Source organism: Callithrix jacchus, chromosome 5 (assembly GCF_049354715.1).
Source record: "Callithrix jacchus isolate 240 chromosome 5, calJac240_pri, whole genome shotgun sequence".
NCBI classification, from domain to species: Eukaryota; Metazoa; Chordata; class Mammalia; order Primates; family Cebidae; genus Callithrix; species Callithrix jacchus.
Window position 1 is genome coordinate 93,921,174 of NC_133506.1, and position 21,101 is coordinate 93,942,274.

Here is a 21,101-nt window from a genome sequence, read left to right on the forward strand (position 1 = left end):
CCTACTGCTGCACAGTGAAACACTAGTTTCCTCGGAGCTCTCTAAGGAACTGCGGAACTCCAGTGTCTTCAGTGAAAGGTAGGACCTGCTCTGTTCACCTTGTTCGTGCCAGCATTCTTTATCAAACTGACCTGTTTTCCTGCTGGGAGACTGCCCCACTCCACCCACTTGGTGCCTCTCTGGTTTCCTGACTGCCACGAGCTTATTTTTTAACCTGCTCTTCCTTGAAAAGCACCACCCCAGTGACCCAGAACGTGGACTCCTCCCTTCTGGTCACTGTGACCATCCCAGTCTAACCACCGTCATCTGCCTCTAAAAGTCATGGAAAATTAGCAGCAACAGTGGGGTCTTCAATTCCTCTAAGCCCGTTTCGTACTTTTAATTCGCCGAAATTACTAGCAGGACTGAGAGAAGACGGAAAATGCCTGGCTTCTGAGCAGGGCATGGGTGGGCTGGGTGGAACTGGCACTATCGTTTTAAATTCTACTGCCCCGGGTCCTCAGGGCCACTTCTGGTAACTTAGGTTCTGGCTCAGGGCGAGGTTTAAAACGTAAAGAGGGAATGACTATCTTGAGCCTCCAAGGAGAAGCACTGCAAATCCCCCCGCCCCAAAATACAACCCAGGTTCTGGGAATCCCAGCCCTGCCCTGGGGACAAACCCCTAACCCAAATAAACAGCCTCCTCCTAGGCGCTGAGAGCCCACCCAGCTTTGTCATTCTTGGTCCCTGCCCCTCCCGCAAGTTGCCCGGACGGGCGGGACCGGGACCAGCCCCACTCCCCTAGCCCAGCACGGGCCGAGGGGTGGGGGAGTGGGCGGTCGGGGAAGCGGGGGGCGGAGTTCCGTCCTCTGATGATTGGCTCCGCGTGGATGGGCTGCGGCTGCACCCGGCCAACCCGCGGCGTGTTGCTATGTGCTGAGCCGAGGGGATAGGCGCGGGGGCGCGTCCGTCACGGGGCAGCCCCCGGCCCGGACCCGGAGGGATGCGGAGTGGCGGCCGCGGCGGTGGCGGAGACTGTGGCTTTAAGAGCGCCCCGGGAGCCCGAGCCCCAGCCGGGCCGCCCTTCGCCGTTGCGCACCCTCGCGGAGCCGAGCCCGGCACTGGCCGGACGGGGCCGCCTGCCGCCGGGTGAGTGCGCAGGAGCGCGGCGCTGGCCGGGCGCGCGTGGGCGTGGGGCGCGCTGTCAGCGCAGGCTCTGGGTCCCAGGCCGCAGGGCTCCTACGGGCGGGCTTGGGAAGGGTTGGGGGTGCGGCGCCCTCCGTTCCGCGTGGGGTCCCCGTGGGGGCCGGGGGCGGGGAGCGGCCGCCGGGCCACGTGACCGGTTTGTTTACAAACACTGTGGTGCCCGCGGCCGCCCGCGGAAGGAGCCCAGGGGCGCGGGACCCCCGGCCTGGGCCGGAGACGCGCGCCAGGAGCCGGGCGAGTCTGCGGGGCCAGGTTTGCGGAGGGGGCGCGGGGCTGGGATCGCCGCTTCCTCCTTCGCGTGGTCCCCGCGGTTGCAGACTCCGTGGGGTGCGGGTGGGGCTGGGGACGCTCTCCGTTCCTGCGTGACGCTGGGTCCTCCTCCTGGGGGCACTTGGGTCCGGGGTCTCCGCCCTGGCGACCCCTGCCCCACCCCCCCGTGGGACTGGGAGCCCTCGAAACTCCTCGGACAGCGTCTCCGGCCCCAACCCGGGCGGAGGTGACCGCAGCCGAGTTGCGTCCGGGTGACTACCCAGTGCTCTTGCCAAGGTGGTGGGCGCGAGGTCTCTCCTGCCCGACGGGACTTGGAGGCCTCTGCCGCTGGAGCTTAGGGGAGGCCCCGACCTTCCGCCGCTACAAGTTCACCCTGTTGGTCGCCGACCTCCTCTGGTGTCTTTCCCAGAGTTGGGGGCTTTCTTCCGGTCGTGGGGGCGTCGGGGGTGGGGGACACCTGTTCTTTCGGACTTCTTGTCCGGAAGATTGCCACCTCTGCCTTCCGTCTTGGCTGCAAGAGTTTAAAAAACCAGGTGAGCGAGTGTCCTGTTTTCCTCCGCTCGGCGCGGAGCTGCACCCCCATCAGCCCCTTAGTCCCGCTGCTGGGAATGGCCCCAGGGAACTGCTCCGAAGCCTTGCTCGGGTTTTTGCTTTCTGGCTTCCTTGCTGATTTGCTGTTCTTGCAACTTGGGAGGCTCTTGAGTGAGTCCTTGCCTTTGAATCTAAAGGCTGACGAGACAGCTGTCTTTTTCTCCCTGCTCTTCCTTGCTTGTTTCTAGTCTGGCAAGATGGGGTTCCCTGTCCCAGAGCATTGGGCAAGAAGGGTAGCGGTCAGCTTCAGAGCGTTAGAGATGCAAGAAATTCCATAAATCCCCTCGCTGGCTCTGGGGTGGGACTTGATTTCACGTGTTTATTGCTCCCCCGTGCTCTCATAGTTCTGGGGCTACAGGCCCTGTGATCAGTGAGATTGGAGTCACCCTTCCCTGGCTTTTCCTTTTTCCTAGTCACCCCTGCAAGACCCCAGAGGTGGGCCTAACTTGAATTCTGTCTATTCACCCCTCACTTCCCTAACCCTTAACGTGCGTGGCTGAGTCTTCCCCTCCAGTGAGGAACATTTTCATTCCTCTGAACTGAGTTTTCAGTGGCTACAAGTTCTCCCCAGGAACGAGCCCAGCATGGGGAGAGCTATGCAGACTTCCTCCTTGGCACCATCCCTTGTCCCCAGCTCCATGATTGGATCTCAGGCAGGAGTGCTGCGGGAGCCACATCCCCTTCCTCAGCTGCGCTTTGCGGTGGCAGTTCAGCATTCAATGACAGCATTTCTTGGATCTGTCTTGATATTTCTGTGATTGAACCATAGTCAGGAAGCTTGGAGTTAGGGGTGGGGAAAATGGAAAATAAACACTACGCCCAAGAAAACGGTTTTCCTTCTTCCCTCTAGTGGCATCGTTTTCAGGCTTTGAATGGGACCCCCACTGCATACATGTTCGTAACAGAATTAAGTTTCAGAGAACAATAATTACCCTTCCTACCTCCAGTGTGCTGTATTTTAAAGTTTTTTTTTTCTACTTCGTTTTTAAAAAAAAAAAACAACTGCTGGTCATGAACCATTAATTTCATCTCCTGACTAAGCAGGTCCTGACCCACAGTTTGAGAAGCATTGCTTTAGGGCAGAGGTCCTCAAACAAAATGTGTATAAAGATGACATAACACTGCTGCACAGTGTTGTGTACCAGTAGTGTTTAAAAATACAGTTTGTCGTACCCCAGAACTTAAAATACAATGAAAAAAAATACAGTCAGGCTACTCAGCAGATGTTTATTTTCAGTAGGCCATAGGAATCTCCATTTTTAATAAGGGAGCCATGAGATTGCGATGCAGGTGCTTGATAAGAGCCCCTGATCTAGTGGGCACTGGAGGCAGTGAACAATGAAAGGTATTAACTTGGCTTTGAAGTGCAGTCAGGTATGTGACCCCATACTCTGCAATCCCAAACTCACTCAGCCGCCAATCACACTAGCTTAGGCTTTGAAAAGTCTAAGGGCACAGTATTGTTTGTTCTCAACCGCCATGAAGCAGTTGGCTTTGAGAGACTGGTGTCCCTCCCTCCCCACTCCAGCCTGTATTGTGTACCAGGAGATGTTTCTAGGTGTATGGGGGTTGGAGATGTGAGCAGTGCCGAGTGCCAATTAGTTGCTGTGCTGTTAGCAGATTATGTGAATTTTTCATTGTCTTAATGATTTTAACGGTTTTGAGGCAGCCACACAGTCATTATGCCTGGGGGACTAACGATTAAAAGGTTGGTTTTGTTTAGTATCTGAGTATTCCAGACTGTGTAGCCTGGGGGAAAGGCAGGCTGGTGGCTCTTTTTATTTGGTGGGGTGGGGAGTCAGGGGTTTGTCTATCATCAGGTCTTAATAAGAGACACAAGTTCAATACCTCCTGGGCTACCTCAGTCCTGGTTATTTCCCATTGTGATGGCCCAGTCGTGGCGTGCAGGTGAATCTTATTAGGCATCGTTTCTGATGCTGTTATCTCTGCCTTCAGGCACAAAGATACACACACCCAGTGCAGCCACAGGTTAGATTTTTCCCTCTTAGTTATTGTGTCCAGACATGTTGGTTCCATTAATGAAAACCAACAATTTAGCTTCAAAAAGGACTCTTAAATTATCCAAATTTAACTTCCAATGTAGCCCTTTTTGCTAAAGGTGTGCCTAATGGGAGCATTAAGTGTGTGGGATTTTTAAAATTAACTTTAATAATGTTCAGTCTGGCCAAGCAGCTCACATTCAGAATGTTTAGTTTTGAGCATATGAAGAAAAGAAGGCAACAAAAGGATGACAAGGGATAAGATGTCCCAGGATCAGAAAAGCCAGAAGGAAGAGATGTTGAGGTGAGATTCGGATGGAGGGATAGGATTAATTTCCATTGTAAATGATCTTGGCATTTCCTTAGGGTTTGTCAAGCAAACCACTCTGACAACTGCATTCCTCTGAGCATAAAAGGTATAAAGTTTTGGAAAAGGAAGAAGCATCATTTTCAACTTTAGCCTGCAGTGATGGAAAGCCAGCCAGGGCCTACAGGCTAAAGATGTTTTCTAGAGCTGTTAGTTTTTAGTGACATTGTCCTTAACAAAGGGTGATACGAGTCTGTGAAATATTGTACTGCCTGAGTTTGTTTATCTGGGAGCTGTGGATATAGCACTGGAGAGCTTAAAAGTAAATCAGAATATGCTATTCCCCTGTCTACGATTTGCCAATGGCTTCCCATCGCTCTTCAGATATAATCTAATTCCTTTCCCTGTAGGCACCGGCTAGGCTTGTCCTCCTCCCCCATTTCTTCTGCCTCATCTCTTGCCAATCCCCACCCTGTCCCCTCTGCTTTTTCCTGCTTGAAAAGCACTCACCTGTCTGAGGTTTTTGAAATATGCCATGCTTATTTTTGTCACAGGGCTTTTCTACGGGTAGTATCTCTTTGCAGGATGTTCTTTCTCCAAATTTTTCTTTTCTTTTTTGTTTTTTGAGACAGGGTCTCACTGTCACCCGGGCTGGAATGCAGTAGTGTGATCTGCTCACTGCAACCTCGGTCTCCCTAGTACAAGCGATTCTCTTGCCTCACTCAGCCTCCCGAGTAGCTGGGATTACAGTCACACACCACGATGCCTGGCTAAGTTTTGTATTTTTAGTAAAGACGGGGTTTCACCATGTTGTCCAGGCTGGTCTTGAATTCCTGACCTCAGGTGATCCGCCCGTCTCAGGCCTCTGAAGAGTTGGGATTACAGGCATGAGCCACTGTGCCTGGCTCTTTCTCCAGATTTTTATGGCTGGCTCTCACTTGGTTCTCAGAGCTCCTTCCTGACCGACCAGTTATCTAGAACAGCTCCTCCCTTCTCTTCCCCTCAGCCTCTCTTAATCCCCTTAACATTGTTTTCTTCAAAGCACTTTAATACCATCTGGAAATATATTATCTACTTGTTTGCCAACTTGGAAGCTTGAGAGATTTTCTGTCTTGCTTACTGCTGAACGTGCTTGGTGTGGAGTAGATGTTGGATAAATATTTGTTGGTTGAATGCATGAATGACCAAGAGAACCAAAGTTTAGAGTCTCTAGAGGGGGAAATAGACTAAGAGAAGAAGAAAAGAGAATTCTCTTTTTCTGGGATGGTGTTCTCTCAGAATTTCTTTCACTTGCACTGTTTCTGATTTTCACAATAGTTTTCATTCCTTTATTCTGTTTATAGGTTGGCAGAGGCTCCAAAAGCTGCATTGTTATTTTGTTGTTATTAATAATAAACAACTCTTACCCAGCCCAGTAACCTTACTCTAGGCCTCACTGTTTTCTTCTAACAAATAGCATTTCTGTCAGTAATCACATTTCATGAATACCAGGAGGCACTATATGTGGGGCTCAGAGCCTGGACTTTGGAATCAGAAAGTCCTGGTTATGCTCCAGGACCTTGGCAATCTACTAAGGTTCTCTAAATCTTTGCTCCTTGTTTGTAAAATGGTACTAATAATAGTTTGCATCACACAGGACTGATGGGAGAATTAAATGAGACTGCAGGGGAAACCAGGCACAGAGCCTGGCACCTAAGCACTTAGTGCTAGCTATTAATAACAGCACTAATATTAATAGGTGTATTCCCCTCTCTCTGGCTCAGAGGAATCTGATCTCAATCCATTGATTTGGGAGTGGACAGTGTGTGCTGGGGGCAGAGGAGGACTTCTAAGTCTTTGCAAGTAAGTGAAGACTAAAAATGCCATTTGTATCTATTTGAACTGGGTTGGAATTTAGAAACCCATCTATTTGCAAATTGACTGCTGTCTAACACCCACATGGAAGTGATGTTTACAGTAGTTTTTGGAAGGACATACTCTACCTGCTCCTGTGGCCATTCTTGGTTTTAGACATGATGAAGCTGGGCTATCTGCATGCGCCATTGTCTTAGCCCCTCCATTGTTACTTTTACTGAGTTGGGCTTTCGTGTCTGCCCTTTACTTTACGGAAGGACACTGTCAGAGATAGCTTTATATAACTTGTTATTATAATCCTTATAAGGGTTTATGTTGTTGAAGACTAGCTACAGACTCAGTGCTTCCTTGAAGAAGTTCATGGGAGAAATTCTTTTAGAACCTAGTGTCTCTGAAAAGCTTTGGCTCTCTTGAAAAAACTGGTATGCTTTTTCTTTTGTGGAAATTGGAAATTTATAGCATCATATTTCTCTTTTTGCTTTGGCTATCAGGAAGTACAGAGCCAAGTTTGTGGCTTGATTTAAATGACTATGTAGGGCCTGCATCCTAATTTTTCCCAGTGTTAATCTTGTAATTCTTATTTTCTGTTAATTAGGTATATACTGGATTGGGCATTAAAATCTATTTAGGTGTTAACATTTTAGAGATATAAACATTTTGAGGCTCAAACAGACAAAAAGGACTTAAGACACAGTGCGAATTAGGGCAAAGCAGAAACTATTAACCATACCTTCTGCTTTTCGGACCGAGGGCTCTTCCTACTCCTGCACATTCTGAAACAATATCAACTCTTCATTTAAACCCTAAAAAGCCCATGTCTCCATTCTAGGTGGAGTTTACCTTCTCACTGTAATGGGCAGAGCAGCATTCTGCTTGTGAGGTTCAGCACTACCACCTGCATTCCTATTATCTGGGTGGATCAGCAACACGTGGGGTCTCCTGAGCTACAGAGCAGTCAGCCCTCCCCCTTGGTCTTGAAAGGAGTGTGTCTAGACTGAGTGGCTTTGATCTGAAACTAGATTGCTGGCTCCAAATGAGGTTAGCCTCCAGTGTGTAGAGTTCCCTTGTCTGTTTCTCACTGGGAAAGAAAGGCTTGACATCCAGTTAGCAGATGGGTGCCACTGAGGCTCAAACAGGATCTTCCGAGTGTGAATGGTGGCCAAGTTTAGTTGTACCAGAGAAAGTGGCTTTATTTTGTTTTACCTGATAGGAAATTTTTAGTTCTAGGAAATACTGATCTTTCTAGTGATTTGTTTTTTGTTTTTTTTTCAAGGCGTTCTATTCAGGAGTACCTGGGGCAAATAAGTGTAGGCACGGAACAGATCCTGCCATTCGGGAACATTTTGATCCCTATTTTTGAGATGGATTGGTGAAGAATGAAGAGGATTTACACATGCAGAAACATTCCATGGGGAACAGTTGTGTGCAAAGGCATCGAGGCGTGAACATAAGAGGGAGTGTACGAGGAATGTTCAGTGGGCAAGTGAGATAGGGGAAAGCGGGCACTGGGATGCAGTCCTCGGCGACCGTGGCTACAGGTAGTGCACTCTGGAAGTGGACTGTGACGTCGTTCACCGTAAGGGTGAAGAGCACTGCACAGTGGCTAAGTGAGGAGGGAGGCTCACTCCAGGGGTTCTCAAAGCTGCCTGCCTTAAGAATTCCTCATCCCCACCAAAGGCCTACAAAATCAGAATTTTCAGGATGGGGAATTTGTAACAAAAAAAAGAAAATAGTAACAACCCCTGAAAAACTGTTTCCCAGGTTCTTCTAAAGCAGCCAACCCCACACGTCCAGGGTCTGGAAACCACTGAGGTTGTGGTTATTCCTCTGGCAGGAGCTACCAAGCAGCCTTGGCTTTTGGCCCCCTTGCTCTTTCTATTTTTGCTTTTTCCTCTGTGTTGCTCCGACATATGTCATCCAGGATCTCTGCCCCTCTCCTCCCCAGCTTTGTTTCTTCTTTTACCACTATCGTCTTTGTCTGTTGGAGGTCTCTCCTTAAATTGACCCATTGCCAAATGGATCATAAGGGAGAAATGGATTCTCCTTCAGGACTGGTATAAATTAATTTATACCATTAATGGTATAAACATATGCATTACATAAACCTAAATTAAATAGGGCTTGTAGTTTGTTTTGCTTGTAAAGTTTTTTGTTTCTGTTAGGACTTTTTTTTTTTTTTTCTGGGACGGAGTTTTGCTCTTGTTACCTAGGTTGGAGTGCAATGGCGCCATCTCAGCTCACCGCAACCTCCGCCTCCTGGGTTCAGGCAATTCTCCTGCCTCAGCCTCCTGAGTAGCTGGGATTACAGGCACGTGCCACCATGCCCAGCTAATTTTTTGTATTTTTAGTAGAGATGGGGTTTCACCATGTTGACCAGGATGGTCTCGACCTCGTGATCCACCCGCCTTGGCCTCCCAAAGTACTGGGATTACAGGCGTGAGCCTCCGTCTGTTAGGATTTGAGGAAGAGTTATCTGTGTAATCTGTTGCCCCACCTTCTGGCTCAGATTATTCCCATCCCTGATTTGTTTTCTCCCATTTCTAAAATTTTATGTTGAAGCATTGAGCTGAGAGGCTGAGAATGTTTTGGGAGAACTTGAAATCATCTTGCATTAGGTTTGTTGAGTTGGCTTAGAGTCTCCCATTCTGCTGGGAGCTCTGGAAGGAGTTCAGGGACTGAGAATGTGCCTCCTCAGACTCTTCTCTGGCTGGTCTTGGTAGGAAGGATCTACTTGCAAGGTGGGAAGGAGATTGGAATTCTAGTTTTGGCCCTCTCTAAGTGTGTGACCTTGGGCAAATTCTTCCTTTTTCTGTATCTGGAAAGCAGGGGTCATCATCATAATGCCTGTCTCACTGGGTTGTTGTCAGGATTAATTGAGACATGGCCCCTCATAGGCCCATAACAGGGAATTACTAAGTTGTAGAATCCAGGAGGTTGATTAGCAGTTGCTCTAGGGCCTCCCTCCCAACCTGCCCTCACTTCCTATTTTCTTCCAACCAACACTTTCTGAGCTTCTCTTGCTAGCTTTGGGCTGGGTAGGAGGGATGATTAACCATGGCCAGGTATGGTTCACAGTCTAGTAGGAAGTCTGACCCATAAACAACTAACTTTGCAGAACTTTTTTTTGGAGACGGAGTCTTGCTCAGTGGCCCAGGCTGGAGTGCCATGGCGTGATCTCGGCACACTGCAACCTCCACCTCCCAGGTTCAAGTGATTCTCCTGCCTTCGTTTCCTGAATAGCTGGGATTACAGGCACCTGTCACTACTCCTGGCTAATTTTTGTATTTTTAGTAGAGGCAGGGTTTTGCCATGTTGGCCAGGCTGGTTTCGAGCTCCTGACTTCAGGTGATAAATCTGCCATGGCCTCCCAAAGTGCTGGGATTACAGGCCTGAACCATTATGCCCGCTGCTTTGTGAAACTTTAAAAAATTATATTAAAAAGCTAAACAGGCTGCGTGCATTTGCCAGGCCTCAAAGGATTAGAAGTATATGGTGGAAGCACCTCCAAGAAGGAGGATGGAAGGAGAACAGGGACTTAGATTCTTATTAAAATCTATCTGCTATTCCCATACAGAGAAGAAACCCAGAAATATACTGTAGAGTGAGTCTCCCTTTCCCATCCCCACCCACTTTCCTCTCCTCAGTAAATGGCACCACTGGATGACAGTTTAATAATTCCTAGAACGAAATAACGTCCAACTTCAGGCTGTTGATGGCTGGGTCTTTAGACATACAAGCAACCTTTTGAAAGTGCCTCTTTTCTTTTTTGCTCTTGAGTTTTTTAAAAGTCCAATTTCCAAATTCCAATTGTGGAAAGGCGGGGAGCCCAGCCAAAGATGTCAGAGTCTAGAGTTTTGGATTTATTTGAATTGGGAGATTAAAGTCAGAAAGCCAAAGGCATGCTGACAGCTGAACAACAGAATTGTATTGGCAGATTTGGGATGGGTGGTTTGTAGCTAATTGGGGCCCCAGCTGTGCCCTGGGAGACTAGCAGTTTAAAGAGAAATCAAGGTCACACAGTGCTCAGAGTCCACAACACATTCATGTATTCTTCAGATATTTGAGTGTGGGAAACACAGATGACAATCAGATAATCACCTCAGTAAAAGTACAGCTGTGGACAATGCTAGATGTGTGGCATAGAGGACCCGACCTAGTAGTGGGAGCTGGAGGACGCCAAGGAGGGTTCCCTGGTGCAGTAACTTCTGAAGATAGGCTGTATCTCTTACCCTGTTTTCCAAGAACTTGTTTTCTTGTTAGATCTTGTAAATAGCTGTTTTTCATTATACTTCAAGTATAGCCTTGTCTGGGGACAGAGAGATGGACCAGATTTCTCTCTGGGTCACAGATCCTGGGAAAAATCTATTTGTTTTGTTCTAACCAGGATTATCATCTCTGAGCGTGATCAAACACAAGGAAGGACTGGTGTTGAAGGGTGGCAGTCTCTTGGGGCTGGAGGAAAAGGGCACATTTGGCTCCCTTGTCGGCATGGTCAAGGCAGGGTTGAGGGATTCTTGCCTTCTTGGCCTGAAAGCAAGTCTGACTTCATTTTTCTGTGACTCAGTCTTGCCTAGGGTAGCCGCTCAGACTGTCCTGGGGCTTTTATGGGGACCACCTTAGAAGAAGACTCCTAGTTTGGAGCTCTTATCCTTTCTCTAGGGGTCTAGAAGTCCCTGCCCGCCCGGGGAGGGTCACTTGGGAAGCTACCCAACGGTGGCATGCACAGACTGTGTGAAGGGCAGAGCAGGAAAAGTTTCTGCTGTCAGACAGCAGCCATGTAAAAGCATCAGAGGCTCATGTAGTGTGGCTCATTTGAGTGATGATTTCGTGACCCTACTGAGTTTCAGACTCCATCTGCCAGCCCAAATGAGTTGGCGTCACAAGAGTTTACTGGCTTCTTAACTTTGTGGAACATTAATGGTGTGTGAGTCCCATGTAATGCCCAGATTGGATATTTTAAATGTACTGGATAGTAGCAAACTAAGGAGATTTAAAAAATACCAGCTTTACAGGGCACTGTGGTTTCACTCATGGCCATTCATTTTACTCAGTTAACATTTATCAAGAATCTCCAGTATGCTGGGGCTGTGAGCCCTGGGGAGACCACTGGGGTTGGTGTTGGGATCTGGAAGCCCAGACCTTTCACTGCAAGAAGTTCCCAGGCTCATGAACGTGTAATAAAATGCCATTCCAGAGAAAAAGTAAGTTTTTGGTGTGCTGGGAAAAGGGGCCACCAGCTCTGCCAGGGTCCTCCTAGAGCTGAGTATTAAGGGATGAGCAGGCATTTACTCATCCCTTAATGAATAAGGTAGGCAGGGAGGGTAGGGTAAGCCATTGCAGGTAGCTGGAATAATGTGAGAAGGAGCACAGGGTAATGACTGAGCTTGCTTTGTTGGAAACAGAGGTTTGGAGTAGGGTGGGGAGCTGATAACAATATAAGGAGAATTGGGCCCAGGCTCTTGGTGCCACCTGAAGGGTTGGACCACGTCCTGTAGGCTGCTAGGAAACCACTGGAGGTTTTGAAACATGAGAGTGTGATCAGGTTGTGTTTTATAAATAAAATTCTAGAATGGGCTGGAGAGGTAAGAGCTGAGTCGGGGAGACCTGTTGGGAAGCTGTCGCAGTAGTCCAGAATGAGAAAGGATGGGTTTCACAGTGCTGCTGTTGGTGACTGAGGGTGGCAACGGGAGGGTGCATCTAAGAAGCAGAACCAACTGTCTAGGGAACAAATGAAGTATGACATAGAAGGGTAAGAGTAAAGGGTGTTTCTTGCTTGGACAACTGGAAGAAGGAGCAGAATTGGAATGAAGGTGATGGGAGTCTCACTATGATAACCAGGCTGGTCTCGAACTCCTGGGCCCAAATGATTCTCCACCTCAGCCTCCCAAAGTGTTGGTATTTACAGGAATGAGCCACTGTGGCCAGTGTGGTGACATCCTTTATAAAAGGGGTCAAGGGTTCAGGAGCAGAAGGCACAGGTTTAGAATGCTTGAGAGAGTGCCGGTAAGAAGGCTCGGGGAGCAAACAGATGTATGTGGCGGAAGCACCTCCAAGAACAGTGGAAGGAGAACAGCCAGGGAGATGGAGGCTCAGAGAGGCAGAAGAATCCAGAGCAACACAGTGAAGCCCATTAAGGAGCGTTTCAGATGAAAGCAGCCAAAGGCAGCCCCGATAGTGTTAGCATTCAAAAGTATTAGTGTTCGTGGCTCACACCTGTAATCCCAGCATTTTGGGAGGCCAAGGCAGGTGGACCGTCTGAGGTCAGGATTTTGAGACCAGCCTGGTCAAATAGTGAAACTCTGTCTCTACTAAAAATAGAAAAATTAGCCTGGTGTGGTGGTGCGCACCTGTAATCCCAGCTACTCAGAAGCTGAGACAGGAGAATTGCTTGAACCCGGGAGGCAGCGGTTGCAGCAAGCCAAGATAACACCATTGCACTCCAGCCTGGGTGACAGAGAGACACTCCATCAAAAAAGTAATTGTGTTTGGACTTGGTGTGTTGGAGACTGCCTGTATTTTTGTTACTCAAAATCCTGGTTGTGATAAATGATATTCATGAAGCATTGTCAGAAGGCTCTGTAGCTCTTCCATTCCTCTAATGCAGCGGTCCCCAAACTTTTTGGCACCAGGGGCTGGTTTCGTGGCAGATAGTTTTTCCACAGATGTGGGGGATGGTTTTGGGATGAAACTGTTCCACTTCAGCTCATCAGGCATTAGATTCTCAGGAGTATACAACCTAGATCCCTGGCATACACAGTTCACAATAGAATCCTATGAGAATCTAATGCCGCTACTGACCTGATGGGGCGTTTTGAAGGTTGGCAGAGGGATACTTTGCCCTGGGGCAGGATTTGGCAGGCAGAGCATCACTGCTACATGAAACCATGAAAGAGCTGAAATAATTCTAGAGATCATGTAGAATTATCATCTGATGTATAAGCCCCCTAAAACCAAGACATCCAGGGTTGAGGTGAATGGTTGGTTTTCTTTATGAAGGAGCCTGGTTTCTTGGAATATTCAAGCTGGTTTTTATTACCAGCTGGATGAATTTGACGTCCCACCTGGTTCCAGTGCTGCAAACGAGGTGTCCAGAAAATAATGATTTTCCTGTGGGTCTTGCACGTCAGCTCCATTGGCAGTTTTAATAGAGTATTTTCAAAGACGTTTTTAGCAGTGGCCCCATCCTGAGATTAGTAGAGTCAGTGTAGACCACAGAGATAACTTTTTCAGTGCAATAAGTGATGGAGTGGTCTGTTTTTAGGAATGACAGCAATAATATATCAGGTCCCCAGCTAAGCCACAGAAGCTACTTAAACCACAATGTACCTTTAAGTGGATTCGTTTAGGCCCTAACCTCCTAACCACTGTGAGTCAACCTGTGGGATGGGACCACTGTTCTTTTTGGTCTTGTGAATAGGAACAATTCCTGTGCCTTTTCTCCCTCACTTGTAAGGGTGATTGTAGCTAATCAGGATTATTGAGTATTAACCATGTGCTGGGTGCTGTGTTGAATGCTTCAGTTGCCTCATTTGATCCTTTTGTCTCCTGCAGGAGGTAGGTGCTATTGTATCTCCTTTCAGGCAATTTTAGCTAGTGAGAAGAATCAAGACTGAATCCAAGTCCATCCATCTGTAGATCCTGCAGTCTTTTTTTTTTGAGTTGGAGTCTTGCTCTGTTGCCCAGGCTGGAGTGCCGTGGCACAATCTTGGGTCAATGCAACCTCCGCCTCCCAGGTGCAAGTGATTTCTTCTGCCTCAGCCTCCTGGGTAGCTGGGACTACAGGTGCATGCCACCACACCTGGCTAATTTTTGTATTTTTAGTAGAGATGGGGTTTCACCATATTGGCCAGGCTGGTCTCCAACTCTTGACCTCATGATCTGCTCACCTTGGCCTCCCAAAGTGCTGGGATTACAGGTGTGAGCCACCGTGCCCGTCCCATCCTGCACACTAAACTGCTGGGCAACACTGCTGCCCACTTCTCATTGGGTGGGCATAGGTCTCTCTGCTCTGGGCTCAGGATTCTGGGGAGATTAGGATGGGGAAGTAGGACAACTCTCCTTCTATAAAGGCCTTCCATTGCAAATCCACCTCTCTTTTCTTTCTCCCACTCCCAGAAGTGGCTTGCCTCCTATCCGCAGCCAGCACCATTTAGTGCCTCCAGCCAGAGCCGCTTTCATTCTTCACAGATGTTGGAACAGGCTGTGGCTACTTAGTCACATTCCTACCCTCCTGTCCTTAAAGTTAGCACAGGGTCCCTTTCAGCCTTCCATTTTTTTTTTTTTTTTAATTTTTTTTACATCACCTCTAGCTTGGACCCTTTCAGGCTTTCTAGGAGCTTTTTGTTTGTTTACTTTTAAACCTAGACCCAGCAATGTAAAGAATAGGCATGGATGCCAATGACAGGCCTTTGAGTGACACGAGGAATTGTGGTTTTCCTGGGGATCACAGCACAGGATGGGAGTGGAGGTTGTGAGCAGAGAACTGAGTTAGATGGAGTCTGGGGATGCAGAGTAAGTTCGTTGCCTACCTCCTTGCTTGGAGAGGGAGGGAGGGGCCTCGTCACATGTGCTACCTGTGCAGGTATGTGGACCTGTCCAGTGGGAAGCCGAAGTCCAGTTCGGTGATGGTGTTTAGCCTCTACTGCGTGTACTGTGCTGCTGAGTTCATGGGGTACAGAGATGACTCTTGGAGCCTACCTCTAGTGGAGGATACAGAGGCAGAAAAGGGTAATTTCCATTTCATTAGGGATAAGATGGAGGTGAGCACAGGAGAGGCCACTAAGCCCAGTGTTGAGGTAACATTTGAGTTGAATGTCAGTGGACAAGTAAGGGGCTTGTGAGGAGAGATGGAAAGGTTGTACCAGACAGAAGAAATGGCATTGGCAAAACCATGGAAACGTGAAGTGCGAGTGTGGTGTATTAAGGGGGACCTACAGGGAGTGGTATAAGTTGCCAAATGCCTCCTAAGAGAGTTCCTGACACATGGTAGAATCTTAAATGTCAGTTCAATAAATGGAGTTGGAGGATAAGGTATAGAGCATAAGGGTCCGAAGCCATTCATGGGTGTCAGTGGTAATTCACACCTGGAATTTATTATTTCGTTACTACATGCCAGGCACATATGGTGAGTGCTTTTCTTTTAACTTAGTTCATCCTCATGTGAACCCTAGGAAGTAGATATTATTGTCTCTGTTTTTTGTGAGGGAAGGGCGGTCCAGACAGGTTAGGTCATTTGTCCAAGGTCACACAGCTAGTAAATAGCAGAGCTGGGATTTGAAACTAGTTGCCAGTCCTGTCTTTTTTTTTTGAGACGGAGTTTCGCTCTTGTTACCCAGGCTGGAGTGCAATGGCGCGATCTCGGCTCACTGCAACCTCCGCCTCCTGGGTTCAGGCAATTCTCCTGCCTCAGCCTCCTGAGTAGCTGGGATTATAGGCATGCGCCACCATGCCCAGCTAATTTTTTGTATTTTTGGTAGAGACGGGGTTTCACCATGTTGACCAGGATTGTCTCGATCTCTTGACCTCGTGATCCACCCGCCTCGGCCTCCCAAAGTGCTGAGATTACAGGCGTGAGCCACTGCGCCTGGCCCTTTTTTTTTTTAAAGGGTCTCACTGTGTTGTCCAGGCTAGGCTCATGCTCCTGGCCTCAAGCAGTCCTCCTGTCTCAGCCTCCCAAAGCATTGGGATTACCAGCGTGAGCCACTGTGTCCAGCCGGTCCTGTCTTTTTAACCACCGCCCTGCGTTGCCTTTCTGAAGGCTGTAAGAGTGATGATATGGTCAAATCTGCTTTTTAAATAGACAACACTGGCTAGCATACAGTGGGTGGATTTGAGGGGGAAAGAGGCCGAAAGGCCTGCCAGGCTGTGAGTCAGATGCTTACCTTAGGGCTGTTGAGAGCATGGCCACTGAGGAAGCACCTCATACAAGGACCTCGATACTCACACATATCTGTGGCTCCTTCGATATTATTGTCACCTTGTCTCATCTTGAAAAGAGAATTCTACATGTGGGGAGATGTCCCAGTGGTACCATCTCATAGAGATGCTTGAAGACAAGTAAAGGATCCTAATAGAAGAAGCAGGCTGGAATTTGGCTACACACAGGCATCAGGTTCAACATAAATGGGAAAGAGAAAAAAATCGCTTCCTAAAGGACCCCAAACTCCATGTCTGTCTGAACTCTCACGTCTTTTCCTTTCTCTTTTTCTCTTTTTTTTTTTTTAAAGCAGCAGTGTCTGTTTTCTTCCCCCATCGCCATTAAAAATAATAGATAAAATGCTGGTGTGTATCGTGCGCCAGCTCCGTGTAAGCACTGAGATCATCTCACTTAACGCCTAGAACCCCTGTGGAGGTTGGTCTTATTAGAGATGGGGAAGCTGAGGGTCAGAGTGGTTTCACAACTTGCCAGACGTCATGCAGCTAGAAAGGAGTAGAACAGGTTTTTGTGAGTCCAGAGCCTACTCCTTGTCCAGTCTTCACCTCCTCTCAGACACTCCATGGAAACAACAACACAGAGGCATGCCTTGGGGATAGCCTTGTCCTGTGTCTGGAGGAATTCCTTCCTGTAGAGAGTCCCACTTCACAGGTCAGTTTCCGTGGCTTGTTATGCGGTGGTCCAGACTTGCTTCCACATTGTTCCTCACGTTCCTTTGTGGCTTAATGAAAGCATCCCGCCTCCCGCCCCTCCATCCTGGTGGCACTCAGAAGGTTCTGTTTTGAGTTCCAGCAGCAATTACTCCCTTATGGGAAAGGCCTGTTGGGTGGACCAGCCAGCTTTGTGTGTGCTCCCTGTGCTCTTGGCTCTCGAGGTGGTGTATCGAAGATCTTTGTTTTTAATCATAATATCTCACATTTTTTTCTTTCCATGCTGATCATCGTGAGGTAGCTGGGGGTGGCAGTGAATCTTCCTTTAATTTCTTCTTTGATGGATTATTAGTTGACTTAAAATGGTATTTAATTTGCACATGTGCCCCAAGGTTTTTAAATATCAAGCTCCATTTGATGATTGTTGAAAATCAGTTTGAACTCCGTAGAATATTCAATGAGTTGGACTCATGAAGCCCCATGGACCCCATTGCCCGTTAACAGGGGCTAAAGTCCAAAAATTAGAATGATGAGTTCAGCTCCATACTCTTAATTTCTTCCTTTAAAAAAAAATCAATTTTCTTAATAATTGACTCAAGGAAGCTTTGAAAATTTTTGCTTAAAAGGGAAGAAGACAGTACAGATGATGATTTTTTGGGCTCCACCTCTCAGCTTGTTCCTCTCATGGAGCCTGCCCTCCCCTTTCTCAGCCCACAGGCCTTTCCTTTTTTTATTTTTATTTTTTTGATACGGGGTCTCATTCTGTCCCCCAGGCTGGAGTGCAGTGGTGCCATCTCAGCTCACTGCAACCTCTGCCTCGCAGGCTCAAGTGATTATCCTGCCTCAGCCTCCCGAGTAGCTGGGATTATGGGCATGCGCCACCACTCCTGGCTAATTTTTGTATTCTTAGTAGAGATGGGGTTTCACCATGTTGGTCAGGCTGGTCTTGAACTCCTGACCTCAAGTAATCTGTCTGCCTTGGCCTCCCAAAGTGCTGAGATTATAGACATGAGCCACCTCGCCCAGCCCACTCATATTTAATACAAAGAAGAAATGCTTGTTCCACAGAAGTAGGTTTGAGTAAGTTTCAGGATTCAGACTTGAAGCTGAGCATAACCAGAAAGTTCTACCTGTGAACTTTTTTTTGGGTTTCCTTCAGAAGAGAAGTGAGAGAAGAAATAATTCTACTCTGGGGAAATGCATAATTTAGAAGCTGTCTGCATGTATAAGAAAACAGACTCTGTATTTGCTCTCTAAACTCAGACTGGCAGCCAGGGTCATTGTTTCTTTTTCTCCCCTCCATGTTTGTGTAAGACGGATGGGTCTGGTGCTCTGTGTGCTCCCCAGCAGGCAGCTAAGGCTGTGGACTCGAGCAGCATTTGGCCTGGGGGAAGTCTACTACTTATTTTCCCCTGCCTGTCTTTCCTGTTTCCTTACTCTAACTCACCACCCCTTCCTTTCCTGGACATGCTCTCTCTCCTGAGAATGGAACAGGAATATAAGAAAGGTTGAAGGGCCAGGCGCAGTGGTTCATGCCTGTAATCCCAGCACTTTGGGAGGCCGAGAAGGGTTGATCACCTGATGTCAGGAGTTCAAGACCAGTCTGGCCAACATGGCAAAAACCCCATCTCTACTAAAAATAAAAAAATTAACCGGGTATGGTGGTGGGCACTTGTAATCTCAGCTACTTGGGAGGCTAAGGCAGGAGGGTTGCCTGAACCTAGGAGGCGAAGGTTGCAGTGAGCCAAGATTGCGCTACTGCACTCCAGCCTGGATGACAGAGTGAGACTCTGTCTCAAAAAAAAAAAAAAAAAAAAAAAAGATTGAGCATATTTCAGGAAACTCCAAACAGGGTCCTTGGCTCTGTTTACCACCTTTCTACCTGTAACACTCTGGCACCCAACAGCATTGGCCTTCTTTGGGTTGTTTTGTCACCTTACCTGCTACCCAGAGTGTGCCCAGGGTGTGATGAAGGAGTTCTTGATCCAAAAGTTTATATATTTTCATCTGGTCTCCTATGATGGCCAGGCCTAACTCTGAAGCAAAGCTGAGAGAATTATTTCCCACTTCTGTTTCCTTCAAGTGTTGCTATGATGTACACTATAACCTGATTTTACGTCTTTAAAACTAGAGGTGGGAGGCTGAGCAGGGAAGACATCATACCTTGGCCCCGTAGGTCTGAATCCCATCAACAGTCATTTAGTGCAAGTATAACTGGTCACCTTGCATGTGGGGCCTCCTCTCCAGTCAGGGCTGCAGAAGAGAAGCGCTCTTGTGTGATAAGGGGTGGTGACTGCTATTTTCCTTCAGGCTAGTGCTAGGTAGAGATGTTGGCCACTCAGGAAGATACAAAGTGTCCCCAAAGTATGGCGGCCTCAGTGACTGCTGTGGTGGGAAGAATTCCAGGGAAGACGGCAGCTTCACTTTAAAAGATTTGGTTCCAGGGAGGTTTAGAGGAAAAAGAGGACGATGATTTGCAGGCTTTCTCTAAACATCCAGATGGATCCCAGACGTAGTCCAGCCAGGAAGACCTGATTTTGTTTGTCTTCCTTCCCCATCTCTCTAAATAATTTTATCTTCAAAGCATGACGCAGGTGTTAATTAACACTCCCAGATCTCCTGGGAGGTAGGCAAGTGGAAACACCACCCCTATTAGTGAAGCCCAGGGGATAGCAGGTGCCGAAGCCTCAGGCAGATGAGCCACAGAGAAGCAGAGGGAGTCTGAGACCTTGTGACCCTACCCTCAGACCTTTAGTTGGACTTCCTGCTCACTTGGTTACCTTGGGAGCCACCTCACTTTCTCAGTGTTCTTGGTTGCCAGTAAAAGAGCTGAGGCTGTGGTAGAACAGATGTATGGTACTATGGGATGAGTAATGGGAAGTCTGAGGGCTGGGGAGAAATTCTGGTAAAATTCACTGTTACTGTGAATTTTAGATGCAGGATTCTGATTATGCCATTGATTTAATTCATTTTTTAAAAATGTACTGAACATTTATTTCTGAGTAAGGTGTATTGTAAAGAGAATCACTTCTTCCCAAAGAGCTAGCTTGCCATTAGGGATCCTGCTGATGGGGAACTTGATCCTTTATATCCCATGCTCAATCCCTAAAGCAAAGGCTGGGGTATGGGTTTTGCTGCCTCTGTAGGTGATGGCTTCAAGCTTTGGACTCCCGACATCTGGAAATGGATGAGAAATCCAGGTGTGACTGTTGAATGTGGTGAACCTCTAGAGGCTATCCTTTCCCTTCTCCTTTAACCATTCACCTTGGTTGGCTCAGGAAAGTGGGGCCCTTAGGAGTCCTGTCCTTGGGACTGTAGGTAACACATCTTCAAGCCTGATGTTATCTAGGGCTGCCTGGGAATGATGGTATGCCAGTGTGCTGGGTGTCCAGTGAAACTACTGAGATGATACTGAACTTCCCACTCCAGAAAAGCAGCGAGACTGGAGTCTCCAGTGGTTTCTTTCTCATTCATTGGATATCTTGGGCATGATTTAAGGAACAAAGAAGTGGGTCATTTGATCCTAGGAGTGTTGCCCTCTTCACGGGTGGCAGTGGACTCTGCTTGCTTTGTAGGGAGCCCTGCTCCATCAGCCAATGTTAGTCCTCTTCCCTTGATGTTACAGGCTGCTGAGAACTAGCCCCAGACCTCTGCGTGAGGGTTCTTCTGCCGAAGACATCACCAGTGTGTGGAGCCTGCCCCACACCCACCCGCTGCCAAACCACGGCCTTTACCTGTGTCTTCCGCTGTTTCCCGTGCGACCCATCCTGTGGGAGTGCCTCGTGGGCCGCCCCAGAGTTCACCCCACACTCAGCAGCGCCAATGGTGAAGATGACAAGATCGAAGACTTTCCAGGCATATCTGCCCTCCTGCCACCGGACCTACAGCTGCATTCACTGCAGAGCTCACTTGGCCAATCATGATGAACTAATTTCCAAGGTACACGTTTCCAGCAGGCCTTCCTTGCCTACCCCAGGGAGGGCGCTTAGTGCTCCTAAGGTTACCGAGGTTTACAAGCTCTCACAAGACACGGGAATACTTGTACTTCACCTTTGTACAGGGAGGGGTGACCCACATGACTGTCTCGCTCAACCGAGAAGTAACTCTGAGTTGGAGGGACAGGGTAGTACTTCAGTTTGTTATTTTGGAAATGAAGTGTCATCCTTGTTGGAGGCTTTCGGGGCTGGCAGCTTGCAGACCAGAGAAGGGAAGGGGTGGGGATTGATGGGAGCCTTGTGCTCAGCTGGCTGGGTTTAGGTTGGCAGATAGAGAGCGAAGAGTGCTGTCTGCTCAGAAGTTGAATTCTAAGA

The 21,101-nt window shown here is 48.0% G+C and overlaps 1 protein-coding gene across 3 annotated transcripts in view; it reads left to right on the forward strand.

Moving 5' to 3' along the window:
- Nucleotides 1–958: 958 nt before the first annotated feature.
- The window catches only part of YPEL2 (yippee like 2), a 65,550-nt gene continuing 45,407 nt past the window's right edge, over nt 959–21,101 (forward strand). The window contains exons 1-2 of one of the 3 annotated variants that reach the window (XM_002748168.7): nt 959–1,128; nt 20,417–20,730. In XM_002748168.7, coding sequence (XP_002748214.1) covers nt 20,614–20,730 — 117 coding nt within the window. In that variant the 5' untranslated portion in view covers nt 959–1,128; nt 20,417–20,613. Of the gene's footprint in view, nt 1,129–1,325; nt 1,989–20,416; nt 20,731–21,101 lie in introns of those variants that run through there. The other 2 variants (XM_035300663.3, XM_035300664.3) reach the window with 2 other exon arrangements.